At 36.7% G+C, this 18922-nt stretch overlaps 2 protein-coding genes across 9 annotated transcripts; both read right to left on the reverse strand.

The window, feature by feature from the left end:
* Positions 1-328: 328 nt before the first annotated feature.
* Positions 329-6615, reverse strand: LOC116211342 (protein misato homolog 1). 7 transcript variants are annotated; one of them, XM_031545673.1, is made up of 10 exons: positions 6437-6615; positions 6166-6273; positions 5778-5879; positions 5574-5619; positions 4682-4757; positions 3822-4170; positions 2946-3195; positions 2264-2506; positions 2062-2181; positions 500-948 (listed from the first exon to the last, which is right to left on the reverse strand). In XM_031545673.1, exons 2-10 carry the CDS (start codon positions 6235-6237, stop codon positions 500-502), a joined length of 1707 nt encoding a protein of 568 aa, XP_031401533.1. In that variant the 5' UTR covers positions 6238-6273; positions 6437-6615. The 7 variants fall into 7 exon arrangements, with proteins under 7 accessions (XP_031401536.1, XP_031401538.1, XP_031401537.1 ...); XM_031545675.1 differs by having other exon boundaries at positions 6426-6615; XM_031545674.1 differs by having other exon boundaries at positions 6398-6615.
* A 6791-nt stretch (positions 6616-13406) lies between these two features.
* Positions 13407-17584, reverse strand: LOC116210146 (phosphatidylinositol/phosphatidylcholine transfer protein SFH12-like). 2 transcript variants are annotated; one of them, XM_031543966.1, is made up of 15 exons: positions 17256-17584; positions 16968-17067; positions 16577-16838; positions 16357-16456; positions 15979-16245; positions 15767-15844; positions 15575-15676; positions 15440-15489; positions 15245-15338; positions 15061-15153; positions 14857-14970; positions 14598-14724; positions 13981-14369; positions 13811-13882; positions 13407-13706 (listed from the first exon to the last, which is right to left on the reverse strand). In XM_031543966.1, exons 2-15 carry the CDS (start codon positions 17014-17016, stop codon positions 13695-13697), a joined length of 1809 nt encoding a protein of 602 aa, XP_031399826.1. In that variant the 5' UTR covers positions 17017-17067; positions 17256-17584; the 3' UTR covers positions 13407-13694. The 2 variants fall into 2 exon arrangements, with proteins under 2 accessions (XP_031399826.1, XP_031399825.1); XM_031543965.1 differs by having other exon boundaries at positions 13981-14372; positions 17256-17583.
* Positions 17585-18922: the final 1338 nt, after the last annotated feature.

The raw sequence follows: 18922 nt of genomic DNA on the forward strand, positions 1-18922 counted from the left end.
TAAATTTTATTCTTAATCTAGCGAGTTTTAAAAATTAAAATATTTGTAGTAATAATATTTTGCAAAGATGAAAGAGACCGAAAGTTCATCTTTAGTTTTATAAAAGTGGGAGATATTTTTAAAAAAATTGTTCTAAAAACATGGGGCAATTGTTAGAGGATATTAGGTCTGTTTAAATGATAGTATTATTAAAGGAACGATTACAACTTTCACTTCTTGTTTAAATAATAGTATTATTATAAGTATATATTTCCGAAATCTATCACGTTATTTCAATTTTTAAAATTATTATTATTATTATCATGTGAGTTCAGTTTTGGTCCAAATATATCACATCATATCCAAAACCAACCTTTCATACTCCAAAAGTTTACGTATTATACAGACATTTTGTGATTTGCACACTTCGGTCTATCACCGTTGTTATAAAAGGCGGGGCTACCATCATGTCCGTCTACACGATAAATAAATAGATCTGCTAGTGTTGTCAGACCCCACCTCAATCCGAATCATCAGACATTATAGCTTGGGGCTTCAGTTCCATAACCATCCTTGTTAGACATTCTCCCATTTCTTCCAACTCATCCCTACCAAAACCCCAACCTCTTAGCAACTCGGAACCAGCTGCTCCTCGTTGAATCCCAAACCTCTGGAGATGTGTCAACCTGTTCTCAAGATGTGGCAAGATGGCAATGCTTGACCGCAGCCTTGTTCCTATAGGGATGGAATGCACATCGACGGATCCCCTCGACAAAGAGCCCGCAATGGGTTCACCCAGTAGCTTGCCCTGACCGCCCACGAGACTGCTGAAGATTCGAGGAAATGGCAAGGGTATCGGAAGCGGAGTACGGGCCACCGATAGGTGGCAAAACTTTGGCATCGCATTTGCATGTTCATAAGCAGCATGAATGTAGTCCTTCACTTCAGAAACCGAAGCATAGTGGCCTCCTGTAAAGACGATCACAAAATGGCACATCATCAGCATAAAAAGGCAAAGAATCACCATTAGCTTTTGAAAAATGCAATCAGCAGAATCTGTTCCAATTATATTGGAAGATACGATGTCCAAGATGATTGTTTCAACATGTCTTCAAGGTAATAATTTCATCTACTCAAGGTGCTCTTGTGAGGAGCATATCAACCTCATATCTTTAGTAGCTTTCCACATGAAAAAACATAAAAATATGACGCTGTACCTAGGGAAGTGAAACGCATGAAGTTTGGGGATTATGCCACTGGCAGCAAAGACGAGATGAGAAATGCTGCGCTAGAGTGGATGCAATCAAGAAATGACCAAATCCAAGTAGAGTCTAACCACACGCAATAGTTGGGCAATTTTGACAACCCAATTAGCTAATCAGCTTCACACAACCATAATATCTGAAAATCAAAGAAAACGAAGTAGCAAAGTGCTGCCTATAGTAATATTAATAAAAGAAAATGCTTCTGCCTCTTCCTCCCCACATCACCAATCTCCCTCAGTTCATCTTGTTCTTTGAATTCCCTTCTCTAGTGAGAGGAATCATGAACAATAATTTTGAAGGGTCTCCCATAGTTAGAAAAGTAAAATGGAAAACAACAAAGTTTAGATAGATCTAGTCCAGGTAATGCCACTTTGGTTATTCACTAGGACATTAAGAGACTACATTAGCTGAACCAATTTAAAAGTAATCTACCTTGTGATAACACTTTCAGGGAAAAAATAGATCAAACAACCAGAAATAGCTCTAGATTAGGAATGACCATTTCACTTCAATTTGAAATCAGTAAGGAAAAGATAAGTACTTATTCTGATGTTTTGTACGATTAAATAATAGAAGTTCAAGGATGAAAGGAAAATCTAAATCAAGATATGAATAGACATGGTCATCCAAACCATTGAAATTAAGAAAATTTGCATCATGAAATGATCTTCTAGAAGAAGAAACAGCTAAATTTGGAAAAAGAGCTCGTTTAAAGTGATTATTTGTATCACATTTAACATGACACTATCCACAACTATGCGTGACATTTAAAAATGCTGAACTCATTCTAAGACGTAAAGATCAACATGATTAGTACCTTGGCCAATGACTCCATGAATATTCAAGGTTTCCATTGCCTGCGAGTCTTCCACATCCTCTGCTATTTCATATGTTACTGGGTGTAAATGACCAAGCATAGACTGCCCAACATCTCTCCCTGAAATAATTTATTTAAAATTCAATTATGGTGTAATAACAGAGAGAGCGAGTGAGAGAGAGAGAGGGACAGAGAGTCATACCACTCAAAGAAGGTGCAGGCATTGCCATGTCCAAAATAGCCACCATGTTTTTCCTAGCATTCCCTGATAGTATTTCTACAAGATCGCTTACACTCACTGCACCCGATACATCTTGTGAATCAGCAGCTCGTCCAACAGATTGCATTCTGAATGGCAGACTAGTAGAATGTAGTGCAGCAGCGTAAACTGCACTACAGTGGTAAGGCTTCTCATCTTTAATGCTGAGGTATGCAGATGCTTTACCTTCAAATTGATTAATAGACAAAAAAGGATTAGCTGTGTGATAAAGGAATAACAATGGCTCAGGATGACTAAGGGAAAACAAAATACAGATCCTATGCAAGACAAGCCTGTCAAAGAAGCTGCTTGTTGGCAAACTGAAAGAATGAGAAGTGCTGTGCAAATGTGTTATGCCAATTCAAAGCTTGGTCATGAAATAAATAGAATTGTCAGCTAAAAATAGAAATGCTTCAGAGCAGCAAATTTTCATTATATGGCTCTGCCAATTCAAAGCACTCGATATCAAAAGAAATAAAATTTTCAGCTACAAATGGAAATGCTTCAATGCAGTTCCTACAGTAAGAATTTCTAAAACTAGTTTTTCAAATTCAAGTTCTACATGACAAGCTCAGAAATATCCATCAAGCTGACAAAAATAATTGAATTGTGACTTGTAGCTTACTTCTACTCAAGGAAGGCAGACCTAGGGGTACAATCAATTTACAAAGAGATGATAGCCTTGAAAATGAAACAGCATCATGCAGTCCCCGAACCACCTTATGCTTCTTTTGTCCAAGGTTCATGTAAGACGCAGGACCTCGAGTAGTATAGAGTAAAACCGGGGTGTTTGTGTACTCATCAGCAATGTTCTCAAGAAATTCTGCAGCAACAGCTGAAAAGCCTCCGGAGTCATCGACAATGAACTGGAAACCCTGTCAGAAGTAACAAGTCAATAGTGCTTTTATACGTAGCTGAACTAAAAGATAATAAACAGAAATATGAGGTAAAATTCCGCAGCTTGACGATCAAGATCATATATACATATGAATGTACTTTAGATCTAAGTTTGGTAAGGACAATATCCTAAATACCCCTCTAAAGCAATGGATAAACCGTTCTACCACTTGCACAGTCTGGTAGTCCACCCAAAATGAATATTCAAGAAAACTTAATGCTGGAAATATTATCATGTAGATTAAGTTATATTACTTGCTTCAGGGTATTAGGGACGAGAAGTCATACTCCAGCAGTCAAAAAAAAGAAAAAAAAAAAAAGAAGAAGAAAGATAAGTAGTAAAAGTTACACACAGGGTCTGGCCATAAGTTCTTTACGTCTATCTTTGTTTTCCTTGGGTAATGGAGCAATACAACAATATGATGCAGAATATATTCATATAAGTTACACAAAAACAACTGGAGCTTATACAACAATATGATGCAGAATATATTCATATAAGTTACACAAAAACAACTGGAGCTTATACAACAATATGCTGCAGAATATATTCATATAAGTTACACAAACAACTGTAGCTTAAAGGATCAATCAAAACCCACACCTGAATATGGTCACACTCTTCTACAAAAAATCTAAGCCTCTCGCTTATATCCTCTTGATGACCGGAAGAGAGTGCTTCCCTTCCAATGCCATAGTTGTCAAAGTCCTCAACATCCATCCACAATCCACTCAACTCATATAGACTCTGAGGATGATAGTGAACCTTTGAGTAGTCCGTCCAGAACTTCACGCCATTTTCCAAACATTCAACTATATCCTTCTCCTGATATTCCCTCTGAGAGTCAATCTTTTTTCCCTTCCTTTCAGTAGGGTTCTGCTCCTCTTCCAAACTTTGCAAGAACAAATTCTTCTGGTGGGGTTCAGATGCATGAGTTGAAACAGTACCTCTCCTATGTATCATTCTTCATACATTCAGATCAATTAGAAATAACAAGCAAATCCATTATATAAGTATATATACACCACAAAAGAAACAAGGACAACTGTTACAAACTATATCCTACTAATTACAGCTTTAAAGAGAATGTAAGATAATGAATTAAATCTAAAGGTCCAAATTATTATTATAACATCCACAATAAAATCAGGGCACCAAGAAAATACATCATATAACAATTTTTTCCTCCTAGCTCTTATGCAATTCACTCAGGTGACAGAAGATTACAGTTTACCATGAAATCATGGTACAAACACTCGTTGAAGTTGGTCAACAGGACAAACTCAATAAGCACACGTTTACAACTTAGATGGCATACTCACATGAAGTTGAGCAAATAGAAAGAGCTTATAAATGTTTAAAATCAGTTCAAGGAAGTCAAGTTTTCTTATTCTGAATGTTTACTTCAGGGCAATCTAGATTTAGCAAGCAAAGGATGTAAGATGAAGTAACAAATCCCTCACCACGTATTGACCTCAGATGCGGCCTGTGAATCAACATTATACAATGTACCCCTTGAACTCATAGATCCAAGGGTCCCTACAATACAAAGTTACTGTAAGAGATTTGTCCAAGGAAATAAAAGAAACCTCCTCAGGTATAAATTCATATTGAAAGATTTGAACTAAGAAGTATGTTATTGCTACAGATGTTTAATTATAACTACTGTAGGAAAAAAAAAAAAGTCTACTACTGCTCAGAGAAAGCACGAGGATGTTTTCCATCCTTAATCTGAAAAACAGTAAGAATATTTTTGGTTGTCATGTAAGGACATGATATAAGCAGGATAGAAATCGTGGAACGTGACTTAAAATCCCCCAAATATCCAATATTTCAATCAAGTGTTTGGTAGATGCCAAGGTTTAGACTAGATATGAAAGTAAATTGAGAAAAAGCCCTTAGAAATATTTTTTAACTTCAGAAAGTAAAAATCAATTACAATAAAAAACTGAAATTAAAAAAAATAACTGTACAGAGATGGAGAGAGGGGCAATGGAGGCCACATAGAGATGACCTTGACTGGATAATGTTGACTGGCCTGGGGTCCCCATTGCACCAGATTAGTCCTCTCTCTAATCCTAGTCCTTATCCTATTGCCACCAAACATGGAATAAGGATTTCGAAATCCTAATTCAATTTTCATCCACCCCAACAAACACACCCTAAGTTTCCAAGTTGCAGAACAAAGTTACCAATGATCTTGTAATAATGGACTTCAAAAAAATTATCCAATCAAAAATTGTACGCAACATCAAAAGTGTAGAATCGCTTAAGATCAGCTAACCGAGCAAGACTACAGAACTACACTATAAATGACCAAACTAAAAATGATCACGTTTCTACAATACTTAGTACCTTGGAGATCTACAGAAACAAGTCGAGGAGTATATGTAAGGATGCCCTGCAAGTGCAAATCAGTATCAATTAAAGCGTGTCTTTAGTAAATCACAAAACTGCAGAATCAAATTTGTAAGAACCACATGACGCATTGCGTACATTCTAAGTCATCACTCTCTGAATCTAACCTGTACACAGAGCAATCAAAGCCAAAGTTCTCACCTGATGCGTCTCACCACTACGATAGAGTACGTCCACGTCAAGCAGCGGGTTCTTGAATATCTCATCGGCATTTGGGTCCTCAGCCAGCCCCAGCAACTCATCCTTGAGGAAAAGGATGACAACAGATGTTTTACGACAAACCAGTAGTGTCAAAAGGCACAGAGCAAGCAAAACATATATCTCTACCACTAAGCATATCAATTCCAAATTTCTCCTCCTTTCAAAGAAACTGGGTAGACAGGGTAGACATCAATCAAACAAAGTTATTCAATTCAAAGGGAAATTAATAGCAAATGGGGCTAATGGAAAGAATCAATACGGCCCCACCATCCATGTTGTGACTATATTAATTCAAACAAGAAAAAAAAGAGTAATCATAGTACAGTACCTGAAAGTTCCAGAAGTGAGAGCCAATGAAATTAGCAAAGCCCCCGACTTGTACGGTCACAATTTCCCTCATAGCTCCGGCAGCGGCGGCGGCGGCAGCTGAGTATCCCTGCAAGGAAATGATTTTCTTCTTAGGGAGGCGCCAGCCGAAAGGTTTTCAGTGATGTTAAGGCGGCTCCAAACTGGTGAGAAGGAGGGTACAGCCGCAACTGCGCTGCAGCATTATACTATACTTGCAGGGTTTAAGGAAGGATAGGAGACCGGCGAATTACTTTTCCGTCCGGAGGAAAAGCTTTCGGAGAGAGGGAAGCGGAGTATGTGAATGCCGTTGGCCGGTGGGAGGAGGCGGAGCGAGGCGGCGGAGGCGTCGGTTTTCAGGTTTGAGAGCAACGCTGTCGATAGGACTCCCGGTGGTCGAGTAAACTGGCAATTTTGTCCTGAATTGTACAAGTTGCATCCATTGCATCAATATTAACGCCCCTTTGATTCCGCAATCAAAATTTGAAGTCTAACTTTCAACCGCAAACACTATACAATAAAAATCAATACCACAATTATTACTTTTTCTTTTTTCTTCAATTTTTTATCATTTAATTCAATTTTTAATATAAAATTCTATCAACTATCTATTACTTCTTCTACAATTTAAACAATACAATCAATACTTTTTTTAACTATTCATTATTTTTCTCACTTTTTTCTCATAATTCAACAACACAATCATTACAACCCAATTAAAATCAAAACTCAACTCTATTCAACTCTAAAACCAAACGCACTATAACTATATAAATTTTTTTGATTAATGACTCATAAAACTTTTCTCTCTAAAATACGAGAATAAATTCTTATAAAATCAATATTGATTCAAAAAATTTATATAGATAGATTCTTCATATCGTAAGGAAGCTACACTACTTGACGGACCGTAATTTCGTTGCATGATTTGAGAGATATCGCTCTCTGAAATTTCTGACTTATGAGTGAAAGTCAAATTTCAACCGTTTTTTTTTTTCTAACTTGTTTATTTACTTTTTGGCTCGAAACTTGATCCTAAGTAGTAGTGCTATATATAAGCTTTCTATAGCCAATAAAAACACGAGAATCGGAGATCTGAGCAATGAGAACGAATGCTCCAAAATCGGCTCCGAGGCAAAAGTAGTAAAAAGAACGAAGAGACTAGAGGGACCTTTTTGATGTAAATAATTGATGTTGGCAATGACCAATATGATGCTACCAAGGAATGACTGAATTGATGTGATCAAACAAAATGACTAAGTTGATGTGACGAAAGACCAAATTGATGTGACGAATAACTAAATTGATGTGACCAATGATCAAATTGATGTGTCCAAAGATGAAATTGATGTGCCCAAGCATATTGATATGCTCAATGACTAAATTGATGTGACAATGGACGAAATTGATGTGATCAATGATCTATTTCATGTAACATTTTTCTCAAGGATTTAACTGATGCAACTTGCATAAGTCAGTGACAAAATTGCCAGTTTACTCGACCATCAGAAGAAACAACTCCGAAAAGGGGTCGGGCAAACTTTTAAATTCTTTAAAAAAAATCTGGGGCCATCTTTTCAATTTTCAAATTAAATAATCAAGTGTTCACAAAAAAAAAACTATAATAAAGTATATATTTGATTGTTATTTACCAAAAAAATCTAATTAGTTATTATGCTAATGATGAGCCTCCTTAGGAGGAGATATATAGAGCCCACTCAAAGGCTGGCACGTTGTAATAAGTCAGATAACTGCAAGTCAAAAGTATTATAAAATGAAAGAACCATTAATATTTTGTAAGAAACTTATTATTTTTAAATAAAAGTGCTAATATACTTGTTGAATGGGGGAATTTGTTATTTAACAAGCTTCTCTATTATTTAATATGTACACGTGCAATATTTTAAAATAATAGGATTTCGCATCAAATAATAACATCCTGTTTGATTTTACAATATAATTTTAAGATTTTAACTCTAACTTTAACTCCAATCACAACAACAACAAAAATCAAATCTTCCAATTCAATAAGGTGGGCCTTATATATAAACTCACATACAACTCTATTATACTCAATTCAATTTTTAATACTAAATTCTCTCAACTATTCATTACTTTTTTAACAATTTAACAACACAATCATTATACAATCATCACTTTCTCTTAACTATTCATAACTTTTTCATACTTTTTCTCATAATTCAAAACACAATCATTATAACCCAATTAAAATCAAAATTCAATTTTACTTAACTCTAAAACCAAACACACCATAAGATTCTTTCCAAATGGCAAAATTATATTATTAGCCCTAGTTCAAAGCTAGAATCTTATTATTTTCGAAAAATAGCACCATATAACACGAATTTTACTTGATTTTCACATGCTAGCATGTTTTTCAAAGTTGTTCCGTCCCAACACAAATGACCATTTTCTTTTTAGATTTAGCACACCATTTAATTTTCGTCAAATGCACTAATAGTAAGCTAAGTAGGCTTGACTGTGAGCCCTCCCTGCATACGCGGACATGACATGTGGACCAGATAATAAAAAAAATTAAAAAAATAAAGGAGGAGCCAAGATCAAGGAAGAGGCTCCCCCCGATCCTCCACTCGGGCGAGGTTGCTGAAGTTGAGCCTCCGGTGACCTCACCCGATTGGGGGGTAGCTCCCCCCCGATCTCGGCTCCTCCTTATCTACTTTCAATAGAGATCAGGGAAGGGGCTCCCTCGATCTCTGCTCCCCCTCTGTCTCTGATTGAAAAACAGAGATGGAGGGGAAGCCGAGATCAGGGAAAGGGGTTCCCCTGCCAATCGCCACCTCTCATGATCTCGACTGTCCACTTGTTTTTTTTAAGTTTAAAACTTTTTATTGTTATCTCATCCACATGTCACGTACACATATGCAAGGAGGGCCCACCCTCAAACCAACTTAGCTTACTGCTAGTATTTCTGACCAAATTTAAATGGCACGCTATATTTGAAACGAAAATGGTTATTGTGCTAGGACGTGATAACTTTTAAAAAGGTTGTACGAAGTGAAAATTGGGTAAAATATATGCTTTATGGTGCTATTTTTCCTATTATTTTTTTACAACATCTAAAACCATTGTTTTTTTTAGGATGCCCCGAATGATAGCAATACTTATAAATAAATCCATATAATTCCTTTGACACGCCATTTGTATAAAACATATATACTGGTCGTTTTCATGTGCGGTGCACAGGTTTTAGCTAAAGGGAAGGATTATTTTTTGGGAGATTTTTCAAATTTTATAATCAAGGGTATTTAATTAATTTAATTGTTAATCCTAAGGGTTAGTGCAAGTGGTTAGGACGTGCATACTTTGTGAGTAGTTCACAAGGTCATAGGTTCCAATCCCCTTTGCACGCATAACCCTTGGTGAGGCCACCCACACATGTGTTTGCACATGGACTTATCTAGATCCATGGACTTGTGAGGTGTTCATGAGCCCAGGGAGAATAAACACTTCATTATTAAAAAAATAATAATTTAATTGTTGTGCTATATATAAGCCATATAATTTCCTTTTACACACTGTTATTTATTACAAGGGGCGAAGCCCGCCCTTCGCTACGGGACTTGGTAAGCATACTCGAACAAATATTGAAGAAATTAGACAGTCCTAAATTGCAGGACATGGGGATTCTTCTTGAGATGAACAAATGCCAATATACCCAGCCAAAAATCGGAATCAATATGATAATAATTAAGAAACATTAAAAGCCGGGACAGAACAAAGGCAAGAGGAAGAAGAACAAACATGAAGATGCCTCTACAATAGCTCTATGAAAGCACAAAAAGATTGCAAAAGAACACAAGAAATGAGTGAGTAAACAACAGGCCAATGCGTAATGCCAATAGATATCCTAAACCCAAACCAAGCTTGTAGCATGGATTCAACTCTGAATTGAGGACAAAAAGCCCCACGATGCGCTGTTTGTATGCGCTAGTTCTATTCTAACAACACAAAGCCCTGTTATGACTTTGACGGACCTGCAGTTATAGCCATTAGAGATCAAGTCATTTTCTCCTCACTTTCATATTGAAATTCTTAGCAATAATATCAGTAAACCAACTACTTGTCAAATAAGGTTCATCTCAAACAGTGAGGAATATATATAATCATCAACAAATCTGAAATATAACCCAAGTAGCACTACTAATAGAACGAAGAAAACTTCTGGAAAGTCTATGGAAAAATAAAAGGAAACGATCTTCAGTGTCATGGTAATTGAAAAGTTGATGAACTATTCTTGAATCTTCATGGTCCTTCCCTCCCTCTATTTTAATTTATATTAAAAGAAAATATTGGAATGTCGGCGTTGGAAGTTTTTCTTGAAATTCGCAGTTCTCTTCTCTCATTGCAAATGCAGGCAATTTTTCTAGAATTATGCATTGAGACATGGGCTTACTTGTCCATCCACCTGCTATGTCAGCAGAAATTTGCCGCTAATACGTAAAATTCAAGACTTCTTGCATGCTAAGGAATATGGTCTATCATTGCTTGCTTGATTATCTGCCCGACACTTTGCTTTGAAGATTTACTTATGTATTCTGAAAAATAGAAAGGACAGACTCTATAACATAATTTGGAGCCAAGACTCATTTATATGGACTGATGATAATTCCCCTTACTTTTTTGTGCTGGCATTAACTCTCCTTTTCTTTTTCTCTTTTTCTTTTTTTCTTTTTTTTCAATCATTGACTGACTGTGGCAGAGATCTCTCTTCAAATTTGAAGAAATGCCACGGAATAGACAAAATACAAAGAAGAAGAAGAAAAGACTTAGATGGTTCAATCTAATCAACTCCAGCCGCATGCAAAAGAAAAAAGTTCAGGAAACAAGATATCAAAAATTCTGGCCCAATCGAAGTCCCACAGCCACGCCATGGAACATTCAAGAACAGCCGCATAAGGAAATCCAGCCTAACCTCAAAAAAGTAGTAGGCATGAATCGACCCGATGACCACACGGAAAAATGACGCGCACTACCCCACCAAGAGGAGAAGCCACTTCAATCTTGCTCAACATAATATATTATATCCCATAATAATTCGAAATAAAAAAGGGCAAAATTTTAATTTTGACAGCTGGCAGAATAAATAAAAATTTTAGTTATATTTTATTTTAATAATTTGAAATAAAAAAGAGCAAAATTTAATAGCTTGATAGTTGGCAGAGTAAACAACAGTTTTAGTTTTATTTTATTTTATATTATATGTTGAGTATGCATATGATTTTGTCTGTTCTAAAAAAAATTATAAATATATATTTATTATTTTTATATAATAGATAAAATTATATGCATTCTCTTTTTATATTAAACAAAAAATATGCATATAATTTTTATCTGTTATTAAAAAAAATTATAAATTACACTTAATGATGCATTCCTGCGAGTGCTCATGAATATTTTAAAAAATATAAATACTATATGGAATGATAAGTTTGGCCATGTACATATCGTGCATGTAGCCCTACAAAAAGCATTATTTTTTATAATATAATGAAGTATTCTATACATTTCTTTAATAACTAAAATTCTTTTTTAATTTAAAAATTCTTAATTTAAATTAAAAATATATCTATCTATATCTATATCTATCCATAATATAATAAAGTATTCTATCTATCTATCTATCTATCTATCTATCTTCTATTAAAAAAAAAACTGGTCAATCTTTCCCACATGGCCAGCAGGAAGGATTTTTTTATACTTTCAATTTTTTTTTAATTTTTAAACTTTTTTATTCTTATGCATATTTTTTTATAACGAAGGGTGTTCAAGTTGCAACCAGTTATTTTTCATAACTCTCTTGAATGCCTATAAAGTTCCTGACCGAGGTGTTTGAGTTCCAACCGACAAAAGCTAGTCCATCCTTCCTACATGGCGACTAGGGAGGATTTTTATACTTTCATTTTTTTTTAGATTTTAACATTTTTTATTCTTATGTGTGATTTTTTTTGTATAATGAAGGGTGTTCGAGTTGTGACCGATTATTTTCCATAACTCTCGTGAACATTCTACAAGGTTCATGGAAGGGGTGTTTGAGTTTCAACCTACTATTTTTCATGACTCTCATGAACACCTAACAAAGTTCATGATGGAACAAATTATAGTTTGATTACACACCTTTTTTTTTTTATCCTTATGTGTGATTCTTTTTTTTTTCTCCTAATAATGAAGGGCGTTTGAGTTTCGACTGACTATTTTCCATGACTCTCATGAACATCCTATAAAGTTCATGATAGGGGTGTTCGAGTTTCGATCGACTATTTTGCACGATTCTCATGAACTCTCTACAAAGTTCATTTCAAAGTTCATGATGGGACAAATTATAATTCGAGTACACATCTTTTCTTTTAAAGGGTGTTTGAGTTTCAACCGAATATTCACCACGATTCTCAAAAATACCCTACAAGTTCATGGGACATATTATAATTCGGCCATACATGTCAAACGTGAATTTTATTCTATTTTTAAAAAGAAAACATAGGATATTGCCTAGTTAAATGGATTATGTAACATAGAAGGAGAAAAGCAAGTTGCGGCATTGCCGCGGGCTTTTTACTAGTAACTACTAAGTCTACTATAATACAAATTGAGGGTATTTGAATTTTAAGCTCCCAAGCCTATAGAGCCGAGTATTACCAAAGTCGTCTCCGGGATTCATCGAGCGACTAGCTCATCATGAGTGGCCTCGACTCACAGTGCTCCTACTGAGACTTTAATAACGTTTGATTGATTATGTTTAATTAATTCGTAGTGGAATTTTTGATTAAACAAAGCTTGTATATATGAAACTGTGAACATCTATAAATTTAAGGGTCGATCCAAAATGTGTCTACGAAAATTAGAACGTATAAAATTAAGGGTTGGAAGGTCGCAATTGACGTGTCGATATTTTAATTTTTTTATTGGAAGGATGGATTTAAAATGATAATCCTACAGCAAAAGAGCTTCACCTAAGGGAATTGTTTCTCGACGAACTTAAAAAGGAATACGAACTTAAGCGAGAAGGTGCAATTTCAATAGAGCCAGAAATGTTTAAGCGAGGAGACAATGAACCACTTTTATATGCCATGGATTGAGAAATTCGAACGATTCACCACCGTGGGAGCCAAATATATAGATTTCCTGCGATTTTCCTTAGTTTTCTCGATATAGAAGGAATCCAAACAACTCCGAAAAATTCATTCATAATAGAAAACAAGAAAATTATCACCTCATATTTAAAGCTGCCATTTATACAATGGTAGGCAGCTATTGCAAGGGGATATGGTTCATTTTATTTGTATGTATTTGTATATATTTAATTTATTTATATATATATATATATATATTTACACAAAAGAGCCAAAAGCCTCTCTATTTCATCTAAAAATATTACAAGTTACGTAATATGCTTACACAGTAAAGAGGCTACAGCTTAACCCAGACCACCATATTTGTTCATCAGCAGTTCCTTATACGGTCAGCTTCTCCGATCTACCAGCGGAACTGCAGTCAAAACCGAAGCAAAATTTCACGAATAAGCCAACCAAATCCACGTTATACAGTTAGTAAGGGGCAATTATCGTAGATGGGTGGTATTATTAACTTACCAGCATCTTCTTCTTTTTCTTGTCGATGTAAGCTTGGAGCTCATTCTGTCGAACCATCGCGTCCTCTAAGGCCTGCACCATCCAAACAGTCATCTGGTTGTTAACTTAGCCCCGTAAAGAGTCCCTCATCAGGAAGGAAAAGGAAGTAACAGTTGGAAGTTGAAGCTTACCTTCTTAGTCGTGGTGAGCTCCTCCTCCAAGGCACTAACCCGACTCATAGCAGCATTCAGCATCTCCTCCTTTTCTGCATTCATGGCAGCGTGCCTTGAGGTCAGCATGTCGACTTTGTCCTCCAACTTCGCCATGTGCTTGATAATTGCAAAGCACTCAGGGGCAGAGAGAGGGGCCGGAGCAAACTGTTGGCCCTTAAGCATCGGATCAGCACAGTAGACAGCCGAGGAGTAGAGAGATGCATTGGTGAGCCTCCTGGGCACTGATCGGGAGACCCTGGCAACGGTCACTACACCCATGACGAGTGCCATTATTGCTTTCATAATCTGGGACCCGAATTTGTCAGCTGGGGCCTTGTACGAGTTTTGCACCGAGTAACAGTCCACTCCTGCTGTTTTGGGAAGATGATAGTATCAGAATTGCCAAAGTTTGAAAGAAGACCTGAATTTATAAGCCAAATAACGATGTCTAATAAATCGTGATAGTTTCACGTGATGATAAGGTCATTGCAGACCTAGCTAAGTTGATAAGGATGGGATAAATCCCAAACTGGAATGTACTTCGAACGGTACCAATTTTAAGTGATTATAAAACAGATATTAACAATGGAATATACCTTTTGATTGCACGAATCTTGCATTTTGCAGAAGCTTCTCAAAGGCCGGGTCGACAGTTTTTCCGATCATTGCAGCAAGATCCTCGTACGCAGAAGATTTCTTGCAATTATTATTGCTGAATGAAACCTGCATTTTAATTAACAATATGAAGATGAGCATCAGGGGGCTCTCATTAGATTTAGAAACTAACGGGATAGAAGTAAAATGGAAAATCTTTTCCCTTTTTGGGTAAGACAAGGGAAGTTCATTCTCTTTTACCATTTTCGGGAGGTGATGAGGTTGTGCGTATTCTGCATTGTCTTTCGGCAGTTGAGCGTGTGAGTTTACAACCTTCACATCCACACACATGCTGTTCTCAGACGAGTCGAGTTCCTACAAGATTTTAGGATACAATTTAAGGGATTTGCATGATTGATAAAATCAAAGGGAAGATCGAGTTGAGCCTCAAGATCAAGGATAAACCTTAAGGTGCTCGGCCTCATCCTTTAAGGTTGTCTTCTCATCAACAGCTTCGGACACGGATTTCCGGCATTTGTGATCTCCATTTTGGACCATCTAAAAGAACATCAAGCAAGAGAGATTTTAGGTCCTTGGACTTTACATGAATAGCCATTGTGAATTGGGGATGAAGGAAGATCGGGGTTACCTTCAGAATCTCCGCGTCCTTCCAGGGGCCTTTGTCGGAACCCATGCAGCCACCTTCACAGTTGCAGGTGCCTCCGAGAAATTCGGGCAACTCACTGATACAAATCCAACAATGAAAAAATACTATCAGTCAAGCTCCATTCATAGAAGACGAGAAATGAAAAGATCTATGGATGAAAGAATTCTAATTAATTACCTTGCGTCGATTATCTCGAGCAACTTGCTCTGATATTTGGTACCAAGAACCTGGTGGACAAGGATTGTATTAGTGGTATTACATGATTCGATTATAACTATAAAAAAGTCGAAAGATTGAGAATCTGATGTTTACATTAATCTTGGCTGCAGTCTTTGGGTCGAGGAACGACTTAACAGTGTTCCACAACATTCTGAATCCGGAGCCGGCATTGATGATAAACATGCGGTTCAAGGACTAGGATAAATATTGTAAGTCAATACAAAATGAAGCCATAGGAACAATAGAGATCTATCAGGATATAAATAGCTTGTGAAAAGTTGGTACCTCAGGGTAATTGTCACCGTCGATCTTCTGAATACGTGTGAGAAGGTCCCTAGCAGCTTTGCTGAATTGCTTGAATCCCTGCAAAACCAACAGATCTCACATGTTTTAGTTCGCGTTTAGGATAACATAGTCGCTATTATTCCTTCTTCCTTGTGAAGACAAACGTTTGTTAGGGTGAATTCGAGAATGACTACTCTTGGGATCGAACGTACCACGCCGTCCACATCGAGGATCGTGGTGCTCTGATCGATGTGCTTCTTTGCTGCAATCGAACAGGCGGGGAACTTAACGTTTAAGGTCCTCTCAAACTCCTGAACATGGTACTTCACATAGCGATCCATGTTTGTAACTTGCATGAGCTTGTTTGCATCGACTTGTCCGAGCCTCTCAATGTACAAGGGTCGACCTTCCTTGTCCACTCCGTGGTGTCCTTGTGGGTAATACTTCTGGACTTCCTTCAGCTCTGTGAACTCGAAATCCTGTAATTCAAGAAAAGGGACAATGAGTAAGTGATAAGAACTTATAGTAATCCAAGCAAGTTCCGAGATTCCCCGTTAAGGCTTGGCGAGAGGAATTAACAAGCAGGATACCTCCATAATAGTATCAGCAGCAAACTCCTTCCTCCATTGGAGCATGTCAGCCCACATTTGCTTTGTCTTCTCAATGTCAAATTTCCTGGCCTTCAGAAACCTGCACCATCAACAGCAAAATCACATAGTACTTTCAATTACTTCAGAAAATAATCTCCTCTACTGAAATTACGTAGCGATTCTATTACATTGTTCAAAAGAAGATCTCATGCTGAAGTACCTGAGCATCAGATGATAATCATCGTGCTTCGAAGGCAACAGTTCCTCGAGAATAAGTGCCTGCCTGAAGGCATCGACTGCCTTCAACTCCTCAGCATCATGCACGTCCTCGATGTCTACAGCCATGACTTTGCTGCTCCTCCGGCCCTTCCATGTCAGAGAATCTCGGAATTTGTTGGAGGCGCTGATTGCTTTCTTCTTTAGGGATGCAATCTTGTTCTTCCTCTTGTCCTCGCAAAAATCAATCTCGCATCGATCGTGAGCTGCATGTAAATAAGCCAGGCATCAAATACTGACCTTTTTTTCTAATCGGCAAGACCCGGAAACAAATAGACGAACTAGTTAAAGAACATAATGAGCGAAGCCGATCGAGAGAGAGAGAGAAGGAATACCAAATCTGGGAGATAGGAGTCCTGACATGGTGTCCCTCTTCGTCGCCATTTCGATGATATTGGATTTACTATGCCAGAACCAATAGCCCTTGCCAAATGTCTACAGGCATTACACAATGAACAACAAGAACCACAAAACCTTCAAGCTCGGTACGGAAAAACAAAAGCGGATATTACTCCATGAATATCATTGAAAACACATTCCACAAAGTAAATCGACGCAATATCACCCCGAACTAGGATGTGATTTCGTATTGAGAATTCTTGTGGGAATTTTTCTTTTCTTACCTTTTTGAAAATGTAGCAGAAGGGGTTTGGGGGAACGGGAAGAGTGGGAGAAGAGGGAATTTAAAATGAGGGAACTTCTGGAGCAGAGCTTTTCTCGAGATTTGGCTGCCATTAATGGGCAACTGAGCTGAACCGTAAAAACAGAGTACCCGCCATTGTTAAAGCAGAAGTTAGTGACCGTTAGGGGCTGATCTTCTCCGCTAAACTCGAGCCTCCTCCGTTGGAATCTATCTATCTAGAGGATTGCTAAATCCTCCAAAAAATTAGCCTAATTTCTCTCGCTTTAAAATGATATTTTCTTCCTAATTTGTCCCGGACTCCTAACGCATCGGAATCGACATTTTTTTTTCCTCCTGCAAATATGGGGACTGCTATTTTCTTGATTCCACCAATTTTTATTTTGCGTAATTTTCATATCATAGTAGTCGTTCGTTCTTTCTCGGTCGAACTCTTCATTCACTTGCATTACATAAAATAAGATAATTAAACAGACATATAGGAGATTGAAATGATATAGCATCACAACACATAATAAATTCTGTGGTTCATGTAGGATAATTTGCTTAATTAATCGACTGAATTAGTTATATATCATCGGTTTGGGATACTAGTTGTACATGTTAATACTGCTATAACTCTTAATAAAGAAATAAGGACTCGAAAGAAATGCAAATACTCATAAGCCAAAAAGAAACTACGCATGATATCATGCGGTTCACTTACCCTCTATTTAGATTGAGGGAGACAGAGGGGGAATAAAAGTACAGAATTGCATATGAAATTTTCTGAATATCCCATACAGGTACCTTCCCTAGTCTGAGAAAGCTTTATATGTAATGGGTGTACCAGGTGAACAAAACATTAAATAGTTTGGTTCGGTAGCTCAAATCTTAAATGATTTTCTTCACAAAATATGGTTTTGGTCGATAGCTATAAACGCAGGGTGATTTTTATTTTCAAATAACCCTTTGATACTCTGCAGATTACAGTTCTTATTATTATATATGGGATTTTTTAATTAGAAAGATTTTTAAATTGATTATTAGGAGGATATAGTCATTAGAGACTAAAGGGCAAATTAGGAAGGAAAAAACACTCGATTTTCCTTCATATTTCTCAGAATAGCATCTTCTTCTAGAAATAACTATTCTTAGCATGACAATGGAGAATCTCATTGCTATTACTCAAACAAGCATGAAAGGTATATGCCGCGTCGATTAAGTCAAATTGAATTTGTAATTATTGGGCTAATTGTTGGAGACTCAAATGATGGATATGTGAATACAATAACTTAAATGATTTCTATTCCTCCATGAATTTAGGAACTTTTGCTCGAATTGTATGGTTTACATACGGGAACTGATAACATTCGAAATTAGAGAGAAACACTTATTACTTTTAGGATCTAAAAAATTTGCCAAGATAACAGTACGATACTATTAGATTGATATGTTCGGACGATTTGCCATTTTAGCAACTAAAAAAAAAGATATTCAGAAAAAAAAATAATAAAAGGGAAGATTACCCTGCTTCGATTCCCCATTTTCTCAACGGATAAACTTTCCTTCTAATTTTGGGAAATAAATGTTCCAAGGATTTAGCATCCTTTACGAGCCTCCTAAAATGAGTGCTTTTTTCCATATGCCAGCCAAGATTCGCCATGTCAT

This window comes from Punica granatum, chromosome 6 (genome assembly GCF_007655135.1).
Source record: "Punica granatum isolate Tunisia-2019 chromosome 6, ASM765513v2, whole genome shotgun sequence".
Lineage (NCBI taxonomy): Eukaryota > Viridiplantae > Streptophyta > Magnoliopsida > Myrtales > Lythraceae > Punica > Punica granatum.